This window comes from Strongylocentrotus purpuratus, unplaced genomic scaffold (assembly GCF_000002235.5).
Source record: "Strongylocentrotus purpuratus isolate Spur 01 unplaced genomic scaffold, Spur_5.0 spur5_scaffold_15, whole genome shotgun sequence".
Taxonomy (NCBI): Eukaryota; Metazoa; Echinodermata; class Echinoidea; order Camarodonta; family Strongylocentrotidae; genus Strongylocentrotus; species Strongylocentrotus purpuratus.
This window is the reverse complement of record NW_022145600.1, coordinates 33,137,083-33,159,423: the sequence shown is the minus strand read 5'-3', so window position 1 is coordinate 33,159,423 and position 22,341 is coordinate 33,137,083. Positions and strand designations below refer to the sequence as shown.

Genomic DNA, 22,341 nt, shown 5'->3' with positions numbered 1-22,341 from the left:
CTAGAAGCACTAGTGCAAAATCCAGTATGCGAGGGCAGAAAGTTCATCAGTTTAGTATCGCTTTAACTGCTTTTTTGTAGACAAAAGGAGCAAACAGTGGCCTGCCACAGTCTGCTTTTGTCACATGTGTATTTTGTGTGTGTGTTCCATATACTCCAAATGGTGTAGCAGTCTGAATAATGTGTCAAAGAAGGTCCAATGTCAGTGAAGGTCATTCTGTGATGCATGTACATATTTTGATTTTGTTCCCTTTGTTCCCTTTTCCTACCATAAAGGTTAACTTTGTAGTATGGAGTACGCTGAACAACGAAGCCTTACTAACGGTACCTTGTGGCGGGGGTCATAGGTCATGGGACCTTTCCCCATTAGACGATGGTTCTATGACCTTTGCATGCATCAAGATGAAACAGCTCCTGGTACACAGCGTGTCGTCTGCTGCTTGGCAACGCCAGACCATCCTTAAGGTATACACAATGGTCTTAATTCACTATTAAAGGAGTTTCAATAAAAAACATCTTCTAACCGTAGTTTAGCCTTTATTGTGTACTACATGAAGCCTACATTATGTCGGCATTGGAAGCTGATTGGACTTCAGACCTTTGGCGTATTATGCTTATAATATGAAGGCTTAAACCTCCTTTTGTTTCATGTATCACTTGGTTCCAAATCTATTAAATTTCAGCCTAAATACCTCATGCATCATGCAACATACAGAGTAAACCATGCAGAACGGTTACATATAACAAATATGATCACACATATGTGAATATGTGTATGATTTTTAAGATGTATCATGTTGATATGAAACTTCATGTGGTTACCTGGAAATTCTTTATTATATTATCAGAACCTGGTCTTCATAGAGTACAATCACTGAACGTGTACCCATTATTTGACATGTTCTAACCCTCTCATTTTGTTTTGTTGTTCTCTCTCTCTCTCTCTACCCTTTCTCTGTCCCCTTTCTCTCTCTGCCTCCCTTTTCTCTCTCTCTCTCTCTCTCTCTCTCTCTCTCTCTCTCTTTATCGCCTCCCCGGCCCTCTATCATGCTTTTCATGTTCTCTCCTTCTTTTGCTGTCTCCTCTCTTCGTCTGTCTATTCTTCAGGATGACATCCATGGAAGGGAAATCACATGCATCAAGTTCTTAAGAACTGTCCAGATCGCAGGTAATCACAAGCTTGTATGAAACTACTTATGATCCAAAGCTACATTGCACACACCATAGTTCATGGTTATATGGAAGATTAATGTAAAGGATATACTAATCAAGTTCTTGCATTGAGTTTACTTTATACATACCAATGCACATGTTGATTGGCCCTCGTTCTGAACAATTGTAGTCCATTCGTGATGGGTTTCATGAAGATTATGATTCGTCGAGAAACGTAGAAATCAATATAAATTTATAAAGCAGTTACTGGAAATCCAGTCCAACTTGCTTCCCTGCAACGCTATATCAGTTCCTACTGGCTTCTTTGGGCGGTCTGATTCCCGTTTTGGGGGAAGCTGTCTTTTAGCTCACATCTGCTCATTGATGTGTGCTTCTTGTCATGGGAGAGACGACTTGTGACTTCTTGAAGGGCCTGGGGGTGTTTCACAAAGACTAAGATTTACTTTAAGTTGAACTTAACTATGGCAGGCCATTCATGCCACTGGTTGCTCTCTCAATTATGGTCTTTAGATCATATTTTTTCCTTCAATAATGAATTATAAAAAATGTAAATTCTGTAGATTTATGACCATGATTTGTACGTCCCTTGAGAGACCAATGCCAGTAAATGGTGAGAGTAAACAGTGGCATGAACGGCCTGCCATAGTTAAGTCCAACTTCAAGTCGATCTTAGTCTTTGTGAAACATTCCCCTGGTCCCATTCATAATAGGCTTTCTGAAAGAAGTCAAGTCATTTTCTTGCTTTTGATTTGTAAACATAACCTTCTCTTTTCTCTCTTTCCTTCGCTGTCTTCCTTCCAGGTCAAGATCATCATGTTTGTGTGACAGGAAGTGAAGACACAAAGGTCAATATTGTGTCCTTCTCATGTATCCTTTCATGTGACAAACTTCATTTCAGGATCAATAAATATCATTTAAGGGTAACAGAATAATCACATAATCGCATGCGGAATTTGATGTTGACACTGCAGAAAATATTACATGCACACATTAGTGTTCTGATGTTGGCTTGAACCAGGGCTTCTCAAAGTCCGGACCATAGCCCGCATCTGGACCACAGGGCATGTCCATCCAGACTGCTTGGGAGGCTCTGATGTTTTTTAAAACTCTAACAATTCCCATTAGATAAAATATAAATAAGACAAGCCTCATTTTCTTCAGAATACAACTGTTATTACTATAAAATTTAGGAGTAGGTTGTATTATTCTGAAGCAAAGGTTGAGTAATGTCATGTCATAAAATGTCTGGCTTTCCAGTAATTAACAGTACATTATTCTACTTCATTTGATACATACGATTGACCCTAAGAATTTTCGCTTGAATGGCAACCCATGTTTCAGAAAGTCACATCTGGACCATCAAGGAAAAAGTTCACAACTAACAATGAATAAGAAATAAATTTGGTCTTTCAAAATACGGTGTCCACGTTCCTTAACCATTGACCTCCAGCACCACGTTCAAGTGTAGATCCTAGCTCGAGTTCAGCATTATTAGGAGATATCAATGTTCTTCATCGACTCCATGCCCATGTTTCAAGTGTGAGGGCGCTAGCAGTATGTCACTCGAGCAGCTCGACGGACGAGATGTTATTGTTCTCTGTTGGTGGTCGATACTCCATGAATTGCTGGAAAGTCAAGTTCTGTCTTGAGGTAAGTCGGATCTCTTGGTGGATTGAGGACGGAGGGGGAGGGGGAAGGAGAGGGGAGGGGGAGGGGGGCTATATACAATTTGTTTTGCAGGAAATGTCACATTTGAAACAATTTGTGTGTTTTCAAAAAGCGTTGCTGATTGGATGGTCGAAGAGATGTATCAATTTCCAATCCAAATTGGTGGATGTTACAGTCAGTTAAAATTAATCTTGGTTAAAATGAGAAGCACATAAAAACAATTCCACTATATATCGAGGGGTCAGTGACACAAAGACGTAACTCCATTTTGGCCATTTTGAGAAAAATGGGTTGATGTGTCACTGAGCACTTGGGCCTTAAGGAGTTAAGTCTTTGTTTCACTAGCCATTGACTTCAATGGGGTGTTGGGTGGAGTTAAGTCTTTAAAGCCCACATTTTTTTGAACATTTTGATATCAAATACTCATTTTGGCAAAATATGGAGCTACGTCTTTGATTCACTGAACCCTCGATATGTTCATGTAACAAAAAATAGTAAAACGTCATATGTATGAATGGCCTCTATGGAAATGCAAGTCTAAACCCTGAAACATCAGTCACCGCAGTTACAAGACACTGGTCAACCTCACACATTCCATTGTCCTTTTGTCTTATTCTCCTTTTATTCCATTTTCAGGGATGCCAGTTTTCAGGCAATAGCCTTAATTCAGGCCCTAACGAGTTATTTTCATACCATAGTTAAGGCTTTTTTGTGTACAAACTACAGTAGCTCTTTCTAGGTGATGTTCAGGCCCTCTGATCAATTCTAACTGGCATCCCTGCATTTTGCTCTCATACGCAGGCATCCAACATACCCTCCCTCAAGCAGATCTCCTCAGTCCGCCATCTTGTCTCGCACTCCTCTCTCATCACGACGAGATCGAGACAGAAGCTGAGACAGCGGGAGAAGCTGATTGACGACCCAGAGACCAGGTTTCTGGGCGTGTCAGTCTGGAGGAGGGGTGGTGATGTGGAGGGCGTGTCTCCTGGCACTGGTGGAGGTCATGTCATGATGTGTGTCGCAAGCTCTGATGCTTTCTTGAGGTAACGAGAAAGACTTGATTCTGTTTAGCTATTGAGATGGGATGCCTGGTCCTTGACTTCACTTTCATTATTAAGTTACTCCATTTTCTCTCATCGGAAGTGACACTTTCCTTGTATGACAACAATTCTAGTGATACAAACTGTACATTTCAAGCTCTGATTCTTCTTTTAAATACACGTAGGCAATGTAATGTGTTTTAATTCTCATCTTCATGTGACAAATTCAAGTGAATGTCATTGAAATTTTGGTATGCCTTGTCTTACGATGTACATGTATGTATGCACTGAACTGGTAACAATATTTCGATGGTTATCTATTTTAAAGTGTACGTTCTAGAACTGGAGGAACTGGTAGTTGAAATGTATTTTCACTGTGTCATATAATGAAAGGTTTCTTTTAGCCAGTTCATCAGCATAATGTATTGTAATTCTTGCCTTTTTTTATAGGTTTTTCTGCTTTGATGAGGACACATGCAAGATAACTCCTCTAGGCAGTAGTAACATGCATGACTGCTGTCTCCTGTGTGTGACCTCTATAAGGTTGACCTGTGATCCCGAGGTCAAGGCAAGGGTCAAACCTAGGACGATGGTATTGACAGGTGGAACCGATGGACGTATTCTTGTGTGGGATGTGCAGGAAGTAGAGTCTCAAGCAGATAAGCTCACCATCGATGCCTCCATATGTGATGATGAAGAAGAGAAGGAAGATGAGGAGGAGGATGAGGAGGAGGAGGAGCGGATAGTTGGTGCCGCCGCAAGAAGTCAGAACAACATTGAGAAAGAGTTTAACAAGACTGCAAAGACGAGAAGAGGGATGGAGATAGATGAACCAAAGAAAGCAGCAATGAGAGAAAGGAGGAAGGTGGAGAATGAAGCAGTTATACAATTACACCATGGCAACCATAAACCAAGTAACGCTGCAGGCAACGAGACAGTGTCTTCTAGTATCGGCTCATCTGGAGCCTGTCAAAGTGCAATAGAGAATGATGCAGCTCAATTAGATAAACATCATATTTCCGTCACGCAGGGAAGAGAAGGGGGAGCAGGAGGAGGAGGGATTGATGGGAAGCCCTCCCATCAGGGTACATCGTCAAGTGGCTCTAGTAGTGCAGAAAGGACTAGTGGGTGTCATAGAACTCAGGGTCATTCCTCTTCTACAGCTACCAGTCTTTCTTATGATGGAGAGGAGAATATCCAAAGTGTTTCCATGGTAACGCAAGCTGAGTCACCAACAGCAGAAGCTGCAGCATCTACCATCCAATCCAGTACTAGTGATGTTCAGTCGATGCACACCAGACATACCGGACACTCAAAGGAAAGGTCTGTGCAATCTAAGGAGACAACGGCCGGGCTTGTGACCTCTGACCCTGTAGGAGGTCATGACACAGGGTCAGTAGGTCAAATGGTGTCATCATGGTCTGCTCATCAATCAGGGATCAATGCATTAGCATTACACCTCGTTAAGGGTGAGTATGTTTCTTTCACGAGTTTGAATGAAGGACATCAATAAATATTCTGTTTATATACATGTATATATATTTCATTGTATGTAGTCTTGTCATAACATAGTTTCATCAATATGTAAGTGAATAGAATAATGAAAAGTTTAACCAAACAAACCAAGAATAAATTAAATCTTTAAAAAAAGAAGATTAAAGACATGTTAAGGGTGTTTAGGGGCGCATTGTGTACTTCTATCCCATTCGTTGTCTCACACCTGCATTATTTGCTTTATATATAAGTATTCTCATTTGTCCAGAAATAAATGCTTTGTAGATAAAGGAATATAAATGTCCCTTTCTACTAGATGACAAGTTTGTGGTTGTCAGTGGTGGTGATGATACTGCCATAACAGTCACCCTTGTGAACCTCAGCTCATCAATCTGTACTGGGGATGAGGCAATGACAGGTGCAGTCCTGGATACATGCAAGATACCCAAAGCTCATGCTACTCAGATCACAGGTAGGTTTGAAGAATGAGAGTATAAGTGGAAGCAGGGAAATGAGAGAAATAAATCAGTGAAAGTTTGAGGAAAATCCAATGAAAAACAAGAAAGGTCGTGTATTTTTATAGCTGTAATTAATCTAATGTAAAATTTGCAACTTTGTGGCTTACACTTGAATCTTCTTTCCTATTTTTATTTCTATGGCTATTTTTTTTAATTTTAATTTTATTGGTTGTTGATTAATTATTTGATGTGTTTCATAAAGAGTCTAAATAAGAACACATGTGCAAGAAATTTTAAGGTGCATTTAGTAGCAAATATTTTATATTTTATATTTATAGACAGTATTTGCATTGGGAATGGTGCTCCTTATCATGAATGTTTGAACATTTACCTTCTTTCACATGCATGTATGTTTAATTTTCTTTTGAGTACAAACATCCCGTGATTGGTTTTGTTTTGCCACTAGGAATCCGCTTCATCCAACTGGAACATACATTCCTCTCCGTATCTGTGGATCAAAGGTTGAATCGATGGAGGCTCAAGCTGTCTGTAGATTATCTCAAGATAGAAGAGGTAATTAAGCTTCATTCACACATCGTCTGACTGGAGTCAGTAGACCTTTGTTCTGCAAATCAAACTCTCTTGACTGATAAAAATGCAAAAACAAAATACTTTGGCGATAGGTCCTTTTAATGCTCTGCTCCACATTTGTGGAATTCTCTTCCAGTGTACATTTGTTGCATCTCTGATATTACTTTGTTTAGATCAAAATTAAAAAACAATCTAATGGAAAAGGCAAATTCAACCTAGTTCTTAAAATGTTACCTTACCTTGTTATTTTAGGTTGATAATTTCACTTTTGTTCTCTTGTCATTTTTCTATTAGTTTTACTTGCATCAATACTGTAAAGCACTTTAATATAAATCTCTTATGAAAAGCGCTATATAATAGAAGTTATTATTATTATTATAAAATAATACAAGAGTTGGCGCCCTCTCTAGCTCTGAACAGACGATATGCTGTAGAAAACACTGTCAGGACATACAAAAGTTAATGCTCTTCCCTGTTCTATATCTTATTACATTTGTATATTAAAGTTATGATGGTGAAAGGCTACCAATATGTCAGTCTTAGACAAAGTGATCTTCTTTTATCCTTCTTTTAGCAAGTTAAAGTGACTGATGAACACATAACAAACAGTGAATTTTCATATCTTTTTCCATCTTGTTGTTAAACCATAGAGTGTGTAAATACATGCAAGGCATACATGTACATGGATATTAACTATAGTTCACTCTTGAGTTGCAGTGATTCCCAATGCAAAAATATAATTGTGCTGCAACTAATTGCATTTTTTGTGTCATGTTTAAAGGTGAAGATGGTGTCTTCAAGCTTTGTTCATGTCTCTGATATTGCTGGGCTGGACACGTGGAATGAAGGGTAGGCACAAAATAGTGGATTCGCAATATACAGCGCCATCTAGCGACACCAGACTGTTTAGTAGATTTCATGTGATGCATTATTGAAAAAAGAAGACAAAATACCAACTGTGGCCCTTTTATTAACCAGAGAGAATAAAGGAATTTAAAGTACAAGTCCACTACAAAAATAACTTATTTTCAATAGAAGCAGAAAAATCAGACAAACCAATCAAAATAAGTTTGAGCAAAATCGGATAACTAATAAGAAAGTTATTAATTTCTGAAAAAGTATGTAAAACTATGGAACAATGAAAATCACTACACAAATTTCCAATTTAGTTATCCTCACTATTTCTCAATTGCTTTATATAGTTTAATCTCATTTATTTCCCTTTTTATCCCCCAAAACTTTATTTCCCCATGCCTTTGCCCATGTTATATGATTTGTATTATATTGCGTGCAAGACATTTCACAAAATCTTTTATGAACTTTGAAGAATTTATACCATTTTCTGAATATTGTATATTCATAATTATTGATTTTCATATAAATAGTTAATCAAAATTCACATTTTTCATGATTTAACTGTAAAAAAAATACTCTATATTAGTGCATCCACACACAAACATATTACTATCTAACTTGGATGCTGATGTGGAGAAATAAGATTCTGAGGGGGGAAATTGAAAATGTATATTATCGATATAAAGAAAACAATTAGTGGATAGTGAGGACATGATGTCACAGACTCACGAGCGAGTCTCGATTTTGTTTTGTGATTTTCATTATTTCAAAGTTTAACTTACTTTTTCAAAAAATCATAAACTTTGTTATTATCCGATTTTGCTCAAACTTTTTTTGATTGGTTTGTCTGATTTTTCTGCTTCTATTGAGAGAAATTTATTTTTGGAGTGGACTTGTCCTTTAATCAGAAATTTTGGTGGGGAAGAGTGAATACCTGATCCGGGGTAAAATTTTGCGCCGATTTAAAAGATATCAATGTTACTGACCCTTCTCACAACGTTTAGGTCATTTGGGCCTATAATGATTACAACTTTCAAAAATGTAAAATAACTTTCTCATTCTTTGCTATCAAGGTTGGATTTCCCTTTAAATCCTAGACCAAATACTGTCTTTTACATACTAAGGGATTATCCTAAATCTAACCTACATGTACACCAAACAAACTTGGCAATCCATGGAAGCACTTCAGTTTTCAAGTTTATTTGTTACAGAATTCACATAAATGACAAAATTAGAACATAATATGAAATATACTCATACATGCAAGTATGACATTATATAACCAAGTCTTATAAAGATGTAGAAATTAATTGTATTAAATCGTAGGTTATACAGGGTAAAATGTGTGGAACCTGTTGAAAAGCTTAGCTTGTAGATTATAGGTTCCCCTAAATAAAAACTTATTTGATTGAAGTGGTTGTAATGGTGAAGGACGTAACAATAACAATAGGTGGGCAAGAAGGCCTCAACATAAAATGATATATAAAGTGAAACAAGCAAAATAGCAAACAAATTAATTTGTTACCACAGGAATGTCACGTTTGTCACTTTAGAATATTGTGGCATCACTTATGTCAAACAAATCTTGCAGTTGAACATCTACTTGATTTGATCACTTTTTTTGCCTCAGCCAAGTGAAATTTGGTGCAGGATGCATTAAGAAAGTCATTTGATTTATTTGGCATCACAAAAAAAGTCAAATACAAATCATTAAATACAGAATAATAGGCCAGAATCTAAAAAATGCAACCTGTGCTTGTAAATGAGGCTCCTATTACATGTAGGTAAATACAAATTAAATAAAATAACAACAAATTAAAACTTGCAAAGTATGCATATTTTTTGTGTAAAGACCAACCATTCACTACAGCAAGTATCAACTACATATATGCACGCACCCACAAACACACTTAAAGCCCCGCTGCACTACTTACAGTATAGCTACATGTGCCTTCTATATACATTGTAGCAAACATTCCCTAATTGGTGATCGTCGGTCCCCCATGGTCCCCTTTTTCGTATGTTAATTGAGAGCTGATTTAATGAGATAACCACCTGTCAGTGACCATGCAGGCAGGTCTAATCCCTCCTGGCCAAGCTAGTGCAGATAGGCTTTAAATGAAGACAGATTAATGTTGATGCAGTGTACATGTATCTTGGAACGAGACAGTGGAAACAGAATGTGTCTGTATTTGATTTGCTGCTCTTTCTTTGGTTTGTTTTCACAGATCAACAAGTCAGCAGTATGCAGTGGTCTGTGGCCAGGGTCTTCAACTTATGGACATTTCAAGTAATGAAGAAGAAAGTGAAGTCAGATGAAATAGGACACTGGAAACCAGACACTCCTCTGCTTTCTCCTTAGTTCAGATTCCTGTGAAAGCGTATCTGGACAACTACCCCCCGGACAACTACCCCCCAGACAACTAACCCCTAGCATAGTAGTCCGAGGGGTAGTTGTCCTAGAGGATGGGTGTCGTAGGGGTTATTGTATAACAAAAAGAGGGTATATAACTGATGTTAAAATAATATTTACATAAGCAAGCGACATATGCTATAAGTCTTTTGGAGATTAAGAAAAATAAAAGGTCTATTTTAGAATGTATTTTTCATTAAATTTTTATTAAACTTTCCTGCCGGATTGATTACTGATAATTACATTCATTGTCCAACAATTTTGAAAATTTGCTTTACGCAAGCATGACATTTAACACAGTAAGTTCATATAAAATACTAAAATGATAATCATGGGAACACAAACAATGAATACTTTTTGCACATCAATTTTTAATCATAAGTTGTGTTTTATGACTTAAATTCTAAGAAATCCATGTTTATATGGAATGGTACACAATGTATTAACAAGTAATTCCTTTTTTCCCATTTGATGTTACAAAGGGGAATGGCTATGTAGGTAATAATTATAACTTGTCCTTGCCATACGATATTTGACCCCTGCTATAAGTATGCCAAAGCAATGACCTCATTAATGATGTGAATTCCTTGACCAGGCCAAATGAACCATTGTATACCGTACTATTCTGTAATAATGTTTTATAATGTCTAAATCAAATACACATATATTTAGCAGATGCAAGACTCTTCAATTTCTTTACTTCATGTGCAGAGGCTGTTCTTTTAGAGTACAAGATCTATACAGCTACCGGTATACATTCTGAGATAAACAGATAAGAAAAATGAGGGAGGAGGCTGGGAAAGAGAGAGGGAGGATGGGAAGATAGGAGGGATGAGAGAGACAGAGAGATAGAGAATACGACGGAGCAACACTACATTCTTGACGATACAAAGTGGTTTGGTGAATCTAGCCAGTCTACCCTGTACGTTTCAGTGACGTTCAGTTTGCTTCGGAACCAGTTGATTGTCTTCCGCCAAGCCTTGTTGAGCGCGTAGGCATGGAGACGAGGTTCTCCCCCTACAATGGTTTGTAGACATAGTGGAAGATATGGAGCATCAATGTAATGACCAGCGCCCTCTAGATGAATTGTTTCTAAGAGATGACCCTTACCGACTCTCTCTATCCGCTCCTTCATCTGTCGTGATAGAGAAAAACCATGTGAAGAAATGAAAAAGTTAACTACATAGTGTTAAAGGGAGTGTAGCCCCGTGTAGCTTGGCAAATACTGGTTAACACCCTCTTTCAGAAAACTGCAGTAAACGAATGAACTTGATTAACGGTCCAGGGTAGTGCAATACTTAGAACACGATGCGTCATTTGCCTGTCATAGGACTCGGAGGCGGCGGAGCGACTTCTAAAGTGGGAGCACCAACAAAAAGGGACACTTTCTGTAAAAAAAAGGCACCTTTAAAGGCAAAGACCAGTATTGGAAACGCCCCAATTTAAAAAAAAATGAAATGGAACCTCTTATTACCAATCATGCGAAAGAATATGTTTTGACTAATACATGATGATAAAAATTTTGCTGGGAAACCGCCTACTAATTGATATATTTGGTAAATTAGTTTATCCATTGTTATGTGATAGATAAAACATATACATCTTTCTGTATACGGTCCTTGTAACTTTACCAAGACTGGGCCAAATTTCTTATCATTTTGATGATTCCAGAACCTTGCAGTACAAACCAATACTTATATGCTAGATGATTGATTCCACAACGTTTCTTTCACAATGCAATCGCATGACCAGAACTGATCTATCTTTAAAGGGAAATTTCAAAGCGAAAATAAACAAGTTTTTAGACATTGGTATATATCCCTATATTGTGATTACATTATCAAGGATGATTTCAATATTTGTTTCTCTCTTTACATCGTATAAGATATTGCTTAAGCATCAGTTGGGTGTGATGGTCTAAAAATTCGCGAGCAAAGCGAGCGAGGAAAATTTTTAAGATTTGTGAGGTCGCAGTGCGAAAAATTAAATTTTATAAAAATGGAAAACTCAATCCTGATGGGGTTATAAGCACATTCTCATAATGGAAGACTGAAAAGACCTTTGATAAGTTACATTATTATAACATCTATAACTACGAGCGAGCGTGGGGGATTAGTTGCTTGAAATTAGGGGCACGTTTAATGATAAGAGGAAAAGGGTTGAGACACTTATTAGAAAAGAAAAGGAGCATGTGTCGAAGTACAAATGCTTATTATCAGAGGTGAAATTGGGGCACTTCTTACACCTAAAAAAAGAGGCACGCACCAGGGATGAAAAGGGAATTTATGAGAATGGAAAATGGGCATTTGTCGACAGATCAGAGGCACCCATCAGATTTATTACGGGCATTTTTAAGAAGTGAAAAGGAGCATTTTTGAAAAAGAGAAAGGTTCCTTATCAGAAAGGAAAATCGGGCACATATCATTGTTAAAATAGTAATTATCAGAGGTGAAAAGGGGCACTGACCAGACCATACATGAAAAGAGGCACTTATGTCATGAGAATGATAAAGGGGAATGTGCATTTGTTGAAAGAAAATGGGTACCGATCAAATTTTAATAGGGGCATTTATCGGGAGGTGAAAGGGGGCTTTTATGATTAGGGGGAAGTGGCTCTTATTAAAAAAGAAAAAGAGGCACATGTTAAAATGAACGGGGCACTTATCAAAGATGAAAAAGGGTAATTATGAGAAGGGGAAGGGGCACTTATAAGAAGGAAAAAGAACATTTATTAGGAAGGAAAAGAGGGACGTGTCATAATAAAAAGGGCATTAATAAGAGATTAAAAGAGCACTTATCAGGAGGGGAAGGGGGGCACTTGTCAAAATAAAACGAGTATCTCTCAAAATTGAATAGGGTCATTCACAAGTTAAAATGGGCACTTATGGGAATAAGAGAGAGCTATTTTCAAAGATGAAAAGGGGCATTTATAAGAAGGGAAAGTGGCTCCTTTTTAAATGGGGGCATTTACCTAAAGGAAAAGGGGCACATGTGAAAATATAAGGTGCGCTTATCTGAGTTAAAAGGGGTGGTTTTACAAAGGAAAAGGGGAACTTGTCAAAGCAAAAGGGGAACCTCTCAGATTTGAATAATGCAATTATCAGAAGTGAAGGGGCGTTTATCAAAAGTCAAAAGGGGCACTTCTCGTACCTGAAAAGGGGAACTTACTAGAGATTAAAAAAGGCACTAATGAGAATGGAAAAGGGACACTTATTGCAAAGGAAAATGGGAACTTGTCAAAGGAAAAGAGGCAATTAAAAAAATTAATAGGGGCACTTGTCAAAGTAAAAGGGGTACTTTTCCTATGTAAAAAGGGGCTATTCTTCTATGTAAAAAGGGGCACTTTAGGAGTACTTGAAAAGTGGGGCACTGTGCTGCCCCCTCCCCCCCCCCCCCGGGAGCGCCGCCTTTGCCTTGTGTGCAACAGGCCCAAGATGAAAAAGAAACGGTATTGGAAATGCCGAGGAAATAAAAGTTTATTCTTGATTACTTACATCTGTCATTCGTTTGTATGATGGTATTAACTGGTCATCTCCAATTGTGATGAAAAGTAGTGGACATGAAATTTCTTCTACCTTTAATGAGAAGATGAAGAAGAAAACAACAGATGGAAGATGTTCTTTTGTAGTCTTGCAAATAATTGCAATGCCTTCTGATTTGTTTGATTACAGATTAAATGGAAGAGGATGTCGAAAGATACGTCAGAGAGTTACCAATTTGTGATTGATTGATGATAACTTCAACAAATTCTTAGTTTATTCGGATTCTGCTCAAACTATCACTAATTTTGTGTTTCTCATATTCTCCTTTTATTGAAAGCACCTTACTATCAGTGATGGCTGTGACTCACAAGATAAAATGGTGCCATATTTCATTTAGAAGAAAAAATCTTTTGTTTATGTCAAGCAATGAGGGTAATATGTATTACGCTTCTAGATCTTACCGGTATTTTGAAATCGCCTTGCAGATTGTCGAATGCGTTGAAATTGTCCAAGTGTAATGTATTACTACCATCTGTTTCCTCGATCCTTTCATAATGATTCCAACATAGGCTATGTGCAAGGAAAGATGAGGTGGAGAAAGTTTTTAAAGTAGATATTCATTGATTTAAAAAAAATAACTTTATTTTCATTATTGCAAAGTTGAAACTTTGATTCGACAAGGTTATCAAAATTCAATGCCTGGAAACATTCGAAGTAATGATTATTATAAATTACAAAACGCTTAAATATAGCCCCGGCATAGCACGAAGAGCTCTCCAAACGCCGCTGAGATTTTTGAGATCACAGTATGGACATGATTTGCACAAGCAGACGATTTCACATGACATCTCACACATTTTCAGTGCCTGTGTTTTCATCTTCTCTTGAGTTCTTTCTCTTACTTCACTACAGTCTGGCTAAATGTATAATAGGGACTTTTAGATTTGCACGTCGACAGCTTTGACTGCAACGTGTTACGTCATTTTAAGGCCCTGCGCATGCGTTACGTCGTCTCAGTCGGCGATCGAGAATGCATCAACCTTGATTTTCCTAAATCTAGTACATACATACATATTGATATTTATATAGCGCCTTTCACTATGAACATGACTGACAATGAGAGCGGACAAAATATACAGTTCCTCAGGTAGACAAAGGAACATCCCTTCACAGCTATTATGTAAAAAGGTGAATATGCATGTGACACCTGTTCTACACATTTTTACATAATAGCAGTGAAGGGATGTTCCTTTGTCTACATGAGGAACTGTATATTTTGTCCGCTCTCATTGTCAGTCATGTTCATAGTGTTTACATGCTCAATGTACTAGTATGCCGCGTGCGCATACAATATACAGTTCCTCAGGTAGACAAAGGAACATCCCTTCCCTGCTATTATGTAAGAATGTGTAGAACAGGTGTCACATGCATATTCACCTGTTCTACACATTTTTACATAATAGCAGTGAAGGGATGTTCTTTTGTTGAGGGTTGAATGAGGAACTGTATATTTTGTCCTCTTTCTTTGTCCGTGATGTTCATAGTGTTACTTCCTGCATGCATGTATATCTTCGAGTGCAATCTAAAAGATTTCTAATTGAAGTCAACATTGGCAGTTATAAGTGCGTTGACACGCATGATCAGTCGGCGTTCGTCGTGTTCTCGTCCACTCAATCTAAAAGTCCCTATTATATTGCCTCACTCTTTAACCCCGCGCATGATTTTATTTTGATGACAAATGTAGCGATACAAAAATAAAGGAATCTGTCGCTTGTAAACAAAAGTAGACGCCATTGTATATTTAGCTGCACACACCGCGGTATGTTCGGCGTTTCAAGAGGGAACAAATAATGCCTTCCTTAATATCATTCCGGGGGGTTTTCAAGTTGAAAGTCTGGTTTCTTTGATTATCCCCTTTTGAATGGTTTTACATGCCATTACATTTGTATACACTAAACTCATTATAATTTGACAAATAATAGCTCTTGCAATGATGTTCATTCTTTATGGGATGTCGTCTGCTTGGGCAGTATTGGTCCATATAGTGACGTCATTAAAACATCGTAATTTTTCTGGCGAATCTCTCGTATATCCCAGCTGGTATGGAGTTGGTTGTATTTGTATTTTTATAAATCACCCGATATGTAGTTGACCTAAAACTTGTACGATTGCCATCTGTTAGCTTACCAGTTTCTAGTGATACATTAGTTGACATATTTGTGATTTTCTTTGAATTTAACCCTTTAGGCAATTGTGATAAATCGTGAATGACAGGATAAAGGATCCACAGTTGTTCTGAAAAAGCATTATCTTAAACTGAATTACACCAAGTTTACTTACGAGAAATCAAATCGAGGGAAAACTATACCTTATTCCAGAAAGCAATGGGTTGATAGATCATAATGGGATTACGTAACACATTACAGATCTGCATGTGTGCACATTTAAAAAAGGTGACACACAAGCTAGGCAATATACATGGTAATTGCCTTAAGATGATTTTTCGAAAGTCCTTGCGATCATGTTAGTTAGGCCTAACAAAAAAAGATGTTGTATTGCCCTTTGCGACCGACCCAAAAATCTTTTTTTTTTTAAAGAGGGAGTAAAAAAAATTTAAAAAAAATCCCGACCGACCGACCCATGTTTTGGCACCTAAATGCCAATACAGCATCTTTCTTTTTTAGTCCTTATTGTATGGTTGAGGTTCTCATCCTCGGTTTGCCTGATGGCTCACCTGTAAGGGTCTACCGTTGTTCCGTCTGGTAACCTGATACCAACGCTGTATATACGAGAGAATGTCCAAACATCCAGTAGCCGCTACACATCGAATGGGTATCATCTTCAGTCTGGCTGCAGCTTGCAGCGCCAGGACACTCCCGAGGCACGAAGAGACAATCCCAACTCGACTGCTATCAAGACGAGGATGGTTTGCTATGAAATCGAAGAGGTCCTGCATAGATTGGGAAATTCTTGAACATTTAGTTCTATTAAAACAGATTTAACATTCCTGACGACGGATAGTCAACCTGTTCGAAACGTCGAGCCACTCCCGCCACTCATCCTCTCCAAGCGGTATAGTTCTCCTTAGAACTATAAGCTAAGAAAGATAACCAACAGTCTTTTTCAACACTACACCAACAGTCCTTTTCAGGACTAAACACCCTCAAGAAAGATTACCGATAGTCCTTTTTTCAGGACTCCTCAATCCTCCCTCTCTGCTACATGGTGCACCCGCAAGCCTACTGTAAATTTAACATGATCGCAAAGACTATCGGAAAATCAACCTAAGGAAATTTCAATTATCTCTTTTATCACTTTTTGAAATGTGCAATCATTGCAATGACTCATTGCAATAACGCATTGCGTAATCCTAACATGATTTTTATGCGATATAATGATGTTACAATTGTCATTTGCTTGATTTGTCGAAAGTCTCTGCGATCATATTACTAGAACACGACTTCTAATATTCTGAAATAGGTAAAAAACTTCATGGATTTGCATACACGGGAGGACTTCCCCCCCCCCCCCCCAAAAAAAAAGGAGATGGTGCATCGTAGCGTGACGGGGACGGGCGTAATAGGCTCCAAGTAATGCTTTTGGGAATGTTTTCGTTAGATATGAAACTTTGTTGGTAGAAATGAACTGACAGAATACAATATGTACATGCTGACAAAATGTGTGATAAACAGAGTTATTGAAAATAATGAAAGGGGAAGACGAAGGAGAAAAGGAATATGAAAAGTCTCAGGATTTGATACATAGACGGCAAGGGCGATGAAAAAAAATAATTATAAAAAATAGAGGGGGAAACAGACGTTAGAGAAAGAATAATATAGGCACTTCGATATGGAGAAGAAAAAAAGTGACGGGAAAGGATGACGACTGTCCGTAACTTGCTCCTGCGTCAATGTTTCCAACACTAACCAAATGTTTAACTGTAACCCTTGACCTAACCTGATCGCAAAGACTTTCGGACAATCAACCTCAGGAAATTTCAATAATATACAAATATTACACAACAGTGAGGGCATTAGTCAGAATTACCCACACAAGGAACCTTTGGAACAGTCTAACACGCCCAAGGCGATAGCCGAGGGTGTTTGGACTGTTTTGGAGGTACCGAGTGCGGGTAATTTTACTAGTGCCCGAACAAAATGATGTGTATTATTTGTTTTTATAAGATTATGTTCTATTTGTTTTATAACATGATTCTACTAATGACCGGTCATTAGCAAAATTAGGATCCACGTCATCTTATAATAGAGGTGTCGTAGAGGTGTCGTAGAGGTGTCGTGGTCGAGTGGATACGTCGACGGACTGTCGATCTTATGGTTCGCGGTTCGAGTCCCGCCGCGGCACTAATGTCCTTTGGCAAGACATTGATCTACATTTGCCACACTCAACCCATGTGATGTAAATGGGTACCTGGCAGGAATTATTTCCTTGAAATGCTAGTGCGCCGCAGTGGCTGCCTTGCTAAAGCCAGGGTAATAATCGGGGCAGCGCCAGGAGCGTCACAACGTGACGGACATGTGCGCTATATAAGAAGCCACCATTATTATTAGGTGATACGTAACGAAGTCTACGTATCACCTATTGATTTCGTCAAGATTTTTATTCCTATTCCTATTCCTATTATTCTTATTATTCTTCCTCGATTTTGTTCGCAGGATATCTCAAGATTGAATAAAGCCATTGTCATGAAACTTTCAATGATGATAGATCTTAGTCTAACTTAGAACTGCGTGACTTTTCAAAGACTCAAAATCATCGTGACGTCATCCAGGCGCCAATTTGTGAAAATCAACTTATGATCATATCTTCATAAAAGAAAGCCATTTCTCATTCATATTTGTCATGATCAAGGTCAATATGTGTCGGGTCAATTTCAGGTCAATAAATGCGCGCAAAAATGCGCGTACACGAAGGTGCGCGCGTTAATGCGCGCGTAAAATTTAAAATTGCTCAAAATCGTCTTTAATTTTTTTTGCATACGTTTCAGGCCATTATAAGCATTTCATAAAAAATCACGCAAAACACGCATTTTTGCACGTTTTTGTTCGTCATGGCCGAACGAAAAATAATTCCTTCGCAAAAGCTGTCGATCGAATCTTTTTCATTATTTTTCCGGAAAATTTGATACCATGTTTAGCTCTTTATCACTATTAATAACGGAATGAGCGTCCGTTCAAGATAACCGTCCGTACGCGCGATTTTTGCAATACATAGCATATATGGGCAAAAACATGCCTATAAAAAGTCCATTGGGATGAATAAGGACTGCCAATTTTTATTTCATATTTAGATAGAATATGAGTCGGAGATATGATTCTATATCTCATTTGGCCATTAAGTCCATCTTGACGTCATCATAATGGCCTTGGAAGTCATAAATACAAAATTGCATATTATGACGTCATTGTATTTATGGAAAATGTAGTGTATTTCTCTCAATATTCATCGATTCTCTTTGAAATGTCGATATGTTGTAGATAAGGCAATTCTCTACAAGATCACTTTTCACTAAGTTTCATTTTAATGAGGTCATCATAGTACAAAATTCAATTAAAGGCCACATGTCAGAATTTTCGTCATTTGCGTGTTATGTCTATGGAAGGTGAATTTCGTTCACATCATGAATCTACATGGCATTCATCTATGAGCACTATCTATCTTATGTGTGCTTTGTTTTCTCCCAAATGTGGGTATGTTATAGCTGAGACAATGGGCTATGAAAATGGTGCTTTTAGTTTTTTGATCAGATGATGCGATCATGTCACAATTTTCTGTTGAATGTTTAAATGATGAATATGTCACGTATGTCCTATTTGTGAAATTTAAACGTTAGCAGTGTCCTCGTATTCAATTCATGTAAGGAAACCCTTTTACTTTCTAGACTTAAAATGCATACAATGAGCGTTATAGGGAACATGAACATTTTTCTGCATTAATAACCCACTCTGTAATCATTCTTCATTTCCTTTTCATGACTTCAATAATGACGAACGTCATTCAATATTTGGTAGTAATACTACAGATACTCATATCAATGATTTAAACTATTTATCCGAAAAAGAAGATGTTTCATTTCAGTAGGTTCTGAACTGTAAATATTATATTGACGAGGATTTTACGACTGAATTCAGTAACATTGACTCTCATTTTAGTATTTTACATTTTAATTCCCGCAGTTTTAACATAAATTGTAATGCTAATTCCAATTTCATCTGTACTTTATGTACATATTTGTCTGAATCTTGGATTAATGACATTACGCAACTTTTATTCAATGTGTCTGGTTATTCATTTATACATTCTAATAGGGTGGAGGTGTTGGTCTATTGGTCGCTGACAATTTTGAAAATGAAATACGAAATTATATATTTATATTATACCCATCATACAATTAAGAATCACTGTTTATTGAAAGCAACTTGCCGAGACATAAGAATATTAATGTAGGTCTCATATATAGGAAACCTCAATCAAATATCAATGATTTAATCACTGTCTTTGAAAATGTTTTACAAAAAACTTATACCGAACATAAACAGGTTTATATTATGGGAAATTTTTAACATTGATCTCGTAAAATTTACTGGCAATGCTGTATGTAAGTTCTTGAGCGCAATACATTCAACAAACATTATTCCTTTAATTGATATAAGCCTTCGAGAAAGACTGACAGATCAATATCCCTCACTGATAATATTTTTAAAAATAATTTTGATCTGTATGATTCTTCTGGTTTGTTTTATAATGATATATTTGTTAACAAAAACAGTTTCCTATTTATAACACTCGTATTATCAATGATGTATCTCTTAATGTTTTCATTACTCATATTTTATATTAAATCAGAACTAAATAAATCACTATGTACATTTTTTAATATTGATAAAAAGAAGTGTTTTGAGCTTGTTTAGTATAGGTAAACAGTTTTATCCTCTATCGGAAACCTGAAGGGGGCGCTGTGCCACTTTCAATCATGGTCATCATTCTAATATCGTCACATGAGCATACGTATCACCTAATTCGTCTAAGTGACGAATTAAAGTCTAGTTATTATTATTATTATAATCTCCGTTATCACCTTTTGAAATGTACGATCATTGCAATGACGCATTGCGTAATCCAAACATGATTTCTATATGCAAGGTACGAGGGAGCCCTGGCCGACGCTTGCTCCTGCGTCAATGTTTCCTAGACTTACAGAATTTTTAAATTGTAACCCTAGCCATAACTTAATCTAAACCCCAACTGTAACCCTAACTCTAACCCTACAATTTAGAGGAGAAAATATAAGGCCTGGGGTGTTTCACAAAGATCCTAAGTCGAACTTAACTCTAAGTTGGACTTAAACATTATGGAGAGCCATTTGTAGCCTTGAAATAAAATATATTCAAAAGCGAATATTCAAATATTTTAGACTTTTCATAAATTCCACATTAAGAACACGAAATCTCATTGATAGTAGAAAATATGAATGATTTGGATCAACTTTTACAAAATATTTTCATAGGTACTAACGGCTTTCCATAATTGTTAAGTCCAACTTAGAGATAAGTTCAACTTAGGATCTTTGTGAAACACCCCCCCCCCCCCCCCCCGAGCATTTGTCGAAGGAGCAAATGTTGGGTCACCTCGAATGATACTACCTCTTACCAGAAATATCTTGAGATCGAAGTATTTGGGTATGTCACCGAAGAAGTCCCAATCAGCACTCATCTTGCGGAAGTAGTCGATGGAGAAGACAGCAAAGCCATGAGATGCCATCAAGGAGGGTCTGTCTTCTACTAAGAAAGGAACAGCACCCCTGATATCAAGAATCACCGGCATCGGATCGGAGGAACCTTTAATAGAAGCGGTTGATATCACTGAATTCCACTTTCATAATTGCTTTTTAAAAATTTGGCGTGTAGCAACCCTTACCCAAAAATATAATATTGATGCGTTGTTCCCCCTCCTCCCTCTCTCCCTCCACCTCCCTCTCTCTGTCTCTCTCTGTCTCTCTCTCCCTCTATTTCTCTCATCTAATTATGACCATTTTTTTTTCTAGTACACATTAGCACAGACAACTCCGTTTTTAGAGGGACATTATGTTTCTGACTGACGAACTGTCGAAAAAACGAACCAGTGCCTCATTTTTATACATACCCTTCTTTTTCGGAATATACAAGTACCCATCTGCAATCCCGTGTTGTACCAGATGCCGTTCCACATAGCTGGCTAGATACCATCTCTCAACCGAAGTGGAATGCATCACTATATTCTCTACATCATCTACCAGCTGGAAGGTGTAGATGAAAGGCTTCTGGATGTTGCGCTTGACCAGACGAGGTCTCTTGTGAGCAATCTCCGGTGCTGGTTCTAAGCTCCAAAGCAACCCCATAGGTTCGATACCCTGGTAACTACCACCGAGTGATGGTGCCCTCTCAACTGAAGATAAATTAAGAGATTAATTTGATATTACTGTTGAGTGTTATTACAAGACAATTTAAATCTATCCTGCAACTTAAGAGATTCATCAGCCCATTTGTTACAACAACAAACCTTTTTTTTTTTGGTAATGATATGAAATGTGATTATCTTTTGAATTATAGTAAATGTAATAAGCAATTTCGAGTCATGATGGACACACAATTAATCCATAGTAACTACGAGGCTGAGATACTATCTGACGATGCAAGTCAAAGTATTTTCAAAAAAGCAATTGCTAGGACTTAAGAAAACCAAATGACTATTTCATAATTCGCAGGAGGAAACCACGGTATAGTTGGACACCTGCACATCCCAGTTAGTTTGCTTCTGACAGGAGAGTCTTGATGGTTACAGTGATTGAGTTTGCTTTCCCCATCCTGTCTGGCAGAGGTTACGTCAAATACCGATCATACTGATAGGTATAAGCCTGCATTACCTTCCACTGTTCCTTTGTCATCTGCCAGGTAATGGGCATGAGATTCGAACCGACGTCTTCCCGATTCTGTGAAGACGTGAGCCTTGAGGGTGACACGCTGATACGGTCTTAGACCAACTGCCTTGATGTGAAGATCCTCATCGTTTAGACTAGACTTCGGAAGGACCTGAACCTTTGGAGCTGTACTGATACCGACACCACGATCCATACTCGCGATTTGCAGACTTGTATTGATGAATGAGTAGGGCG

The 22,341-nt window shown here is 37.7% G+C and overlaps 2 protein-coding genes across 3 annotated transcripts in view; one reads left to right on the top strand and one right to left on the bottom strand.

The window, feature by feature from the left end:
• The window catches only part of LOC585638 (WD repeat-containing protein 6), a 24,016-nt gene extending 13,649 nt beyond the window's left edge, over positions 1-10,367 (top strand). The window contains exons 16-25 of the mRNA XM_030986248.1: positions 276-464; positions 1,107-1,167; positions 1,974-2,039; positions 2,623-2,822; positions 3,642-3,883; positions 4,331-5,349; positions 5,691-5,846; positions 6,299-6,405; positions 7,205-7,272; positions 9,507-10,367. Coding sequence (XP_030842108.1) covers positions 276-464; positions 1,107-1,167; positions 1,974-2,039; positions 2,623-2,822; positions 3,642-3,883; positions 4,331-5,349; positions 5,691-5,846; positions 6,299-6,405; positions 7,205-7,272; positions 9,507-9,597 — 2,199 coding nt within the window. The 3' untranslated portion in view covers positions 9,598-10,367. The remainder of the gene's footprint in view (positions 1-275; positions 465-1,106; positions 1,168-1,973; positions 2,040-2,622; positions 2,823-3,641; positions 3,884-4,330; positions 5,350-5,690; positions 5,847-6,298; positions 6,406-7,204; positions 7,273-9,506) is intronic.
• LOC585620 (peroxisomal succinyl-coenzyme A thioesterase) lies at positions 9,881-22,341 on the bottom strand. 2 transcript variants are annotated; one of them, XR_004064228.1, is made up of 7 exons: positions 22,093-22,340; positions 21,333-21,614; positions 20,841-21,028; positions 15,907-16,122; positions 13,634-13,742; positions 13,185-13,265; positions 10,738-10,826 (listed from the first exon to the last, which is right to left on the bottom strand). XR_004064228.1 is itself a non-coding variant. In XM_011675699.2 (5 exons), exons 1-5 carry the CDS (start codon positions 22,298-22,300, stop codon positions 10,563-10,565), a joined length of 1,158 nt encoding a protein of 385 aa, XP_011674001.2. In that variant the 5' UTR covers positions 22,301-22,341; the 3' UTR covers positions 9,881-10,562. The 2 variants fall into 2 exon arrangements, 1 of the variants encoding a protein (XP_011674001.2); XM_011675699.2 differs by lacking the exons at positions 13,185-13,265; positions 13,634-13,742 and having other exon boundaries at positions 9,881-10,826; positions 22,093-22,341.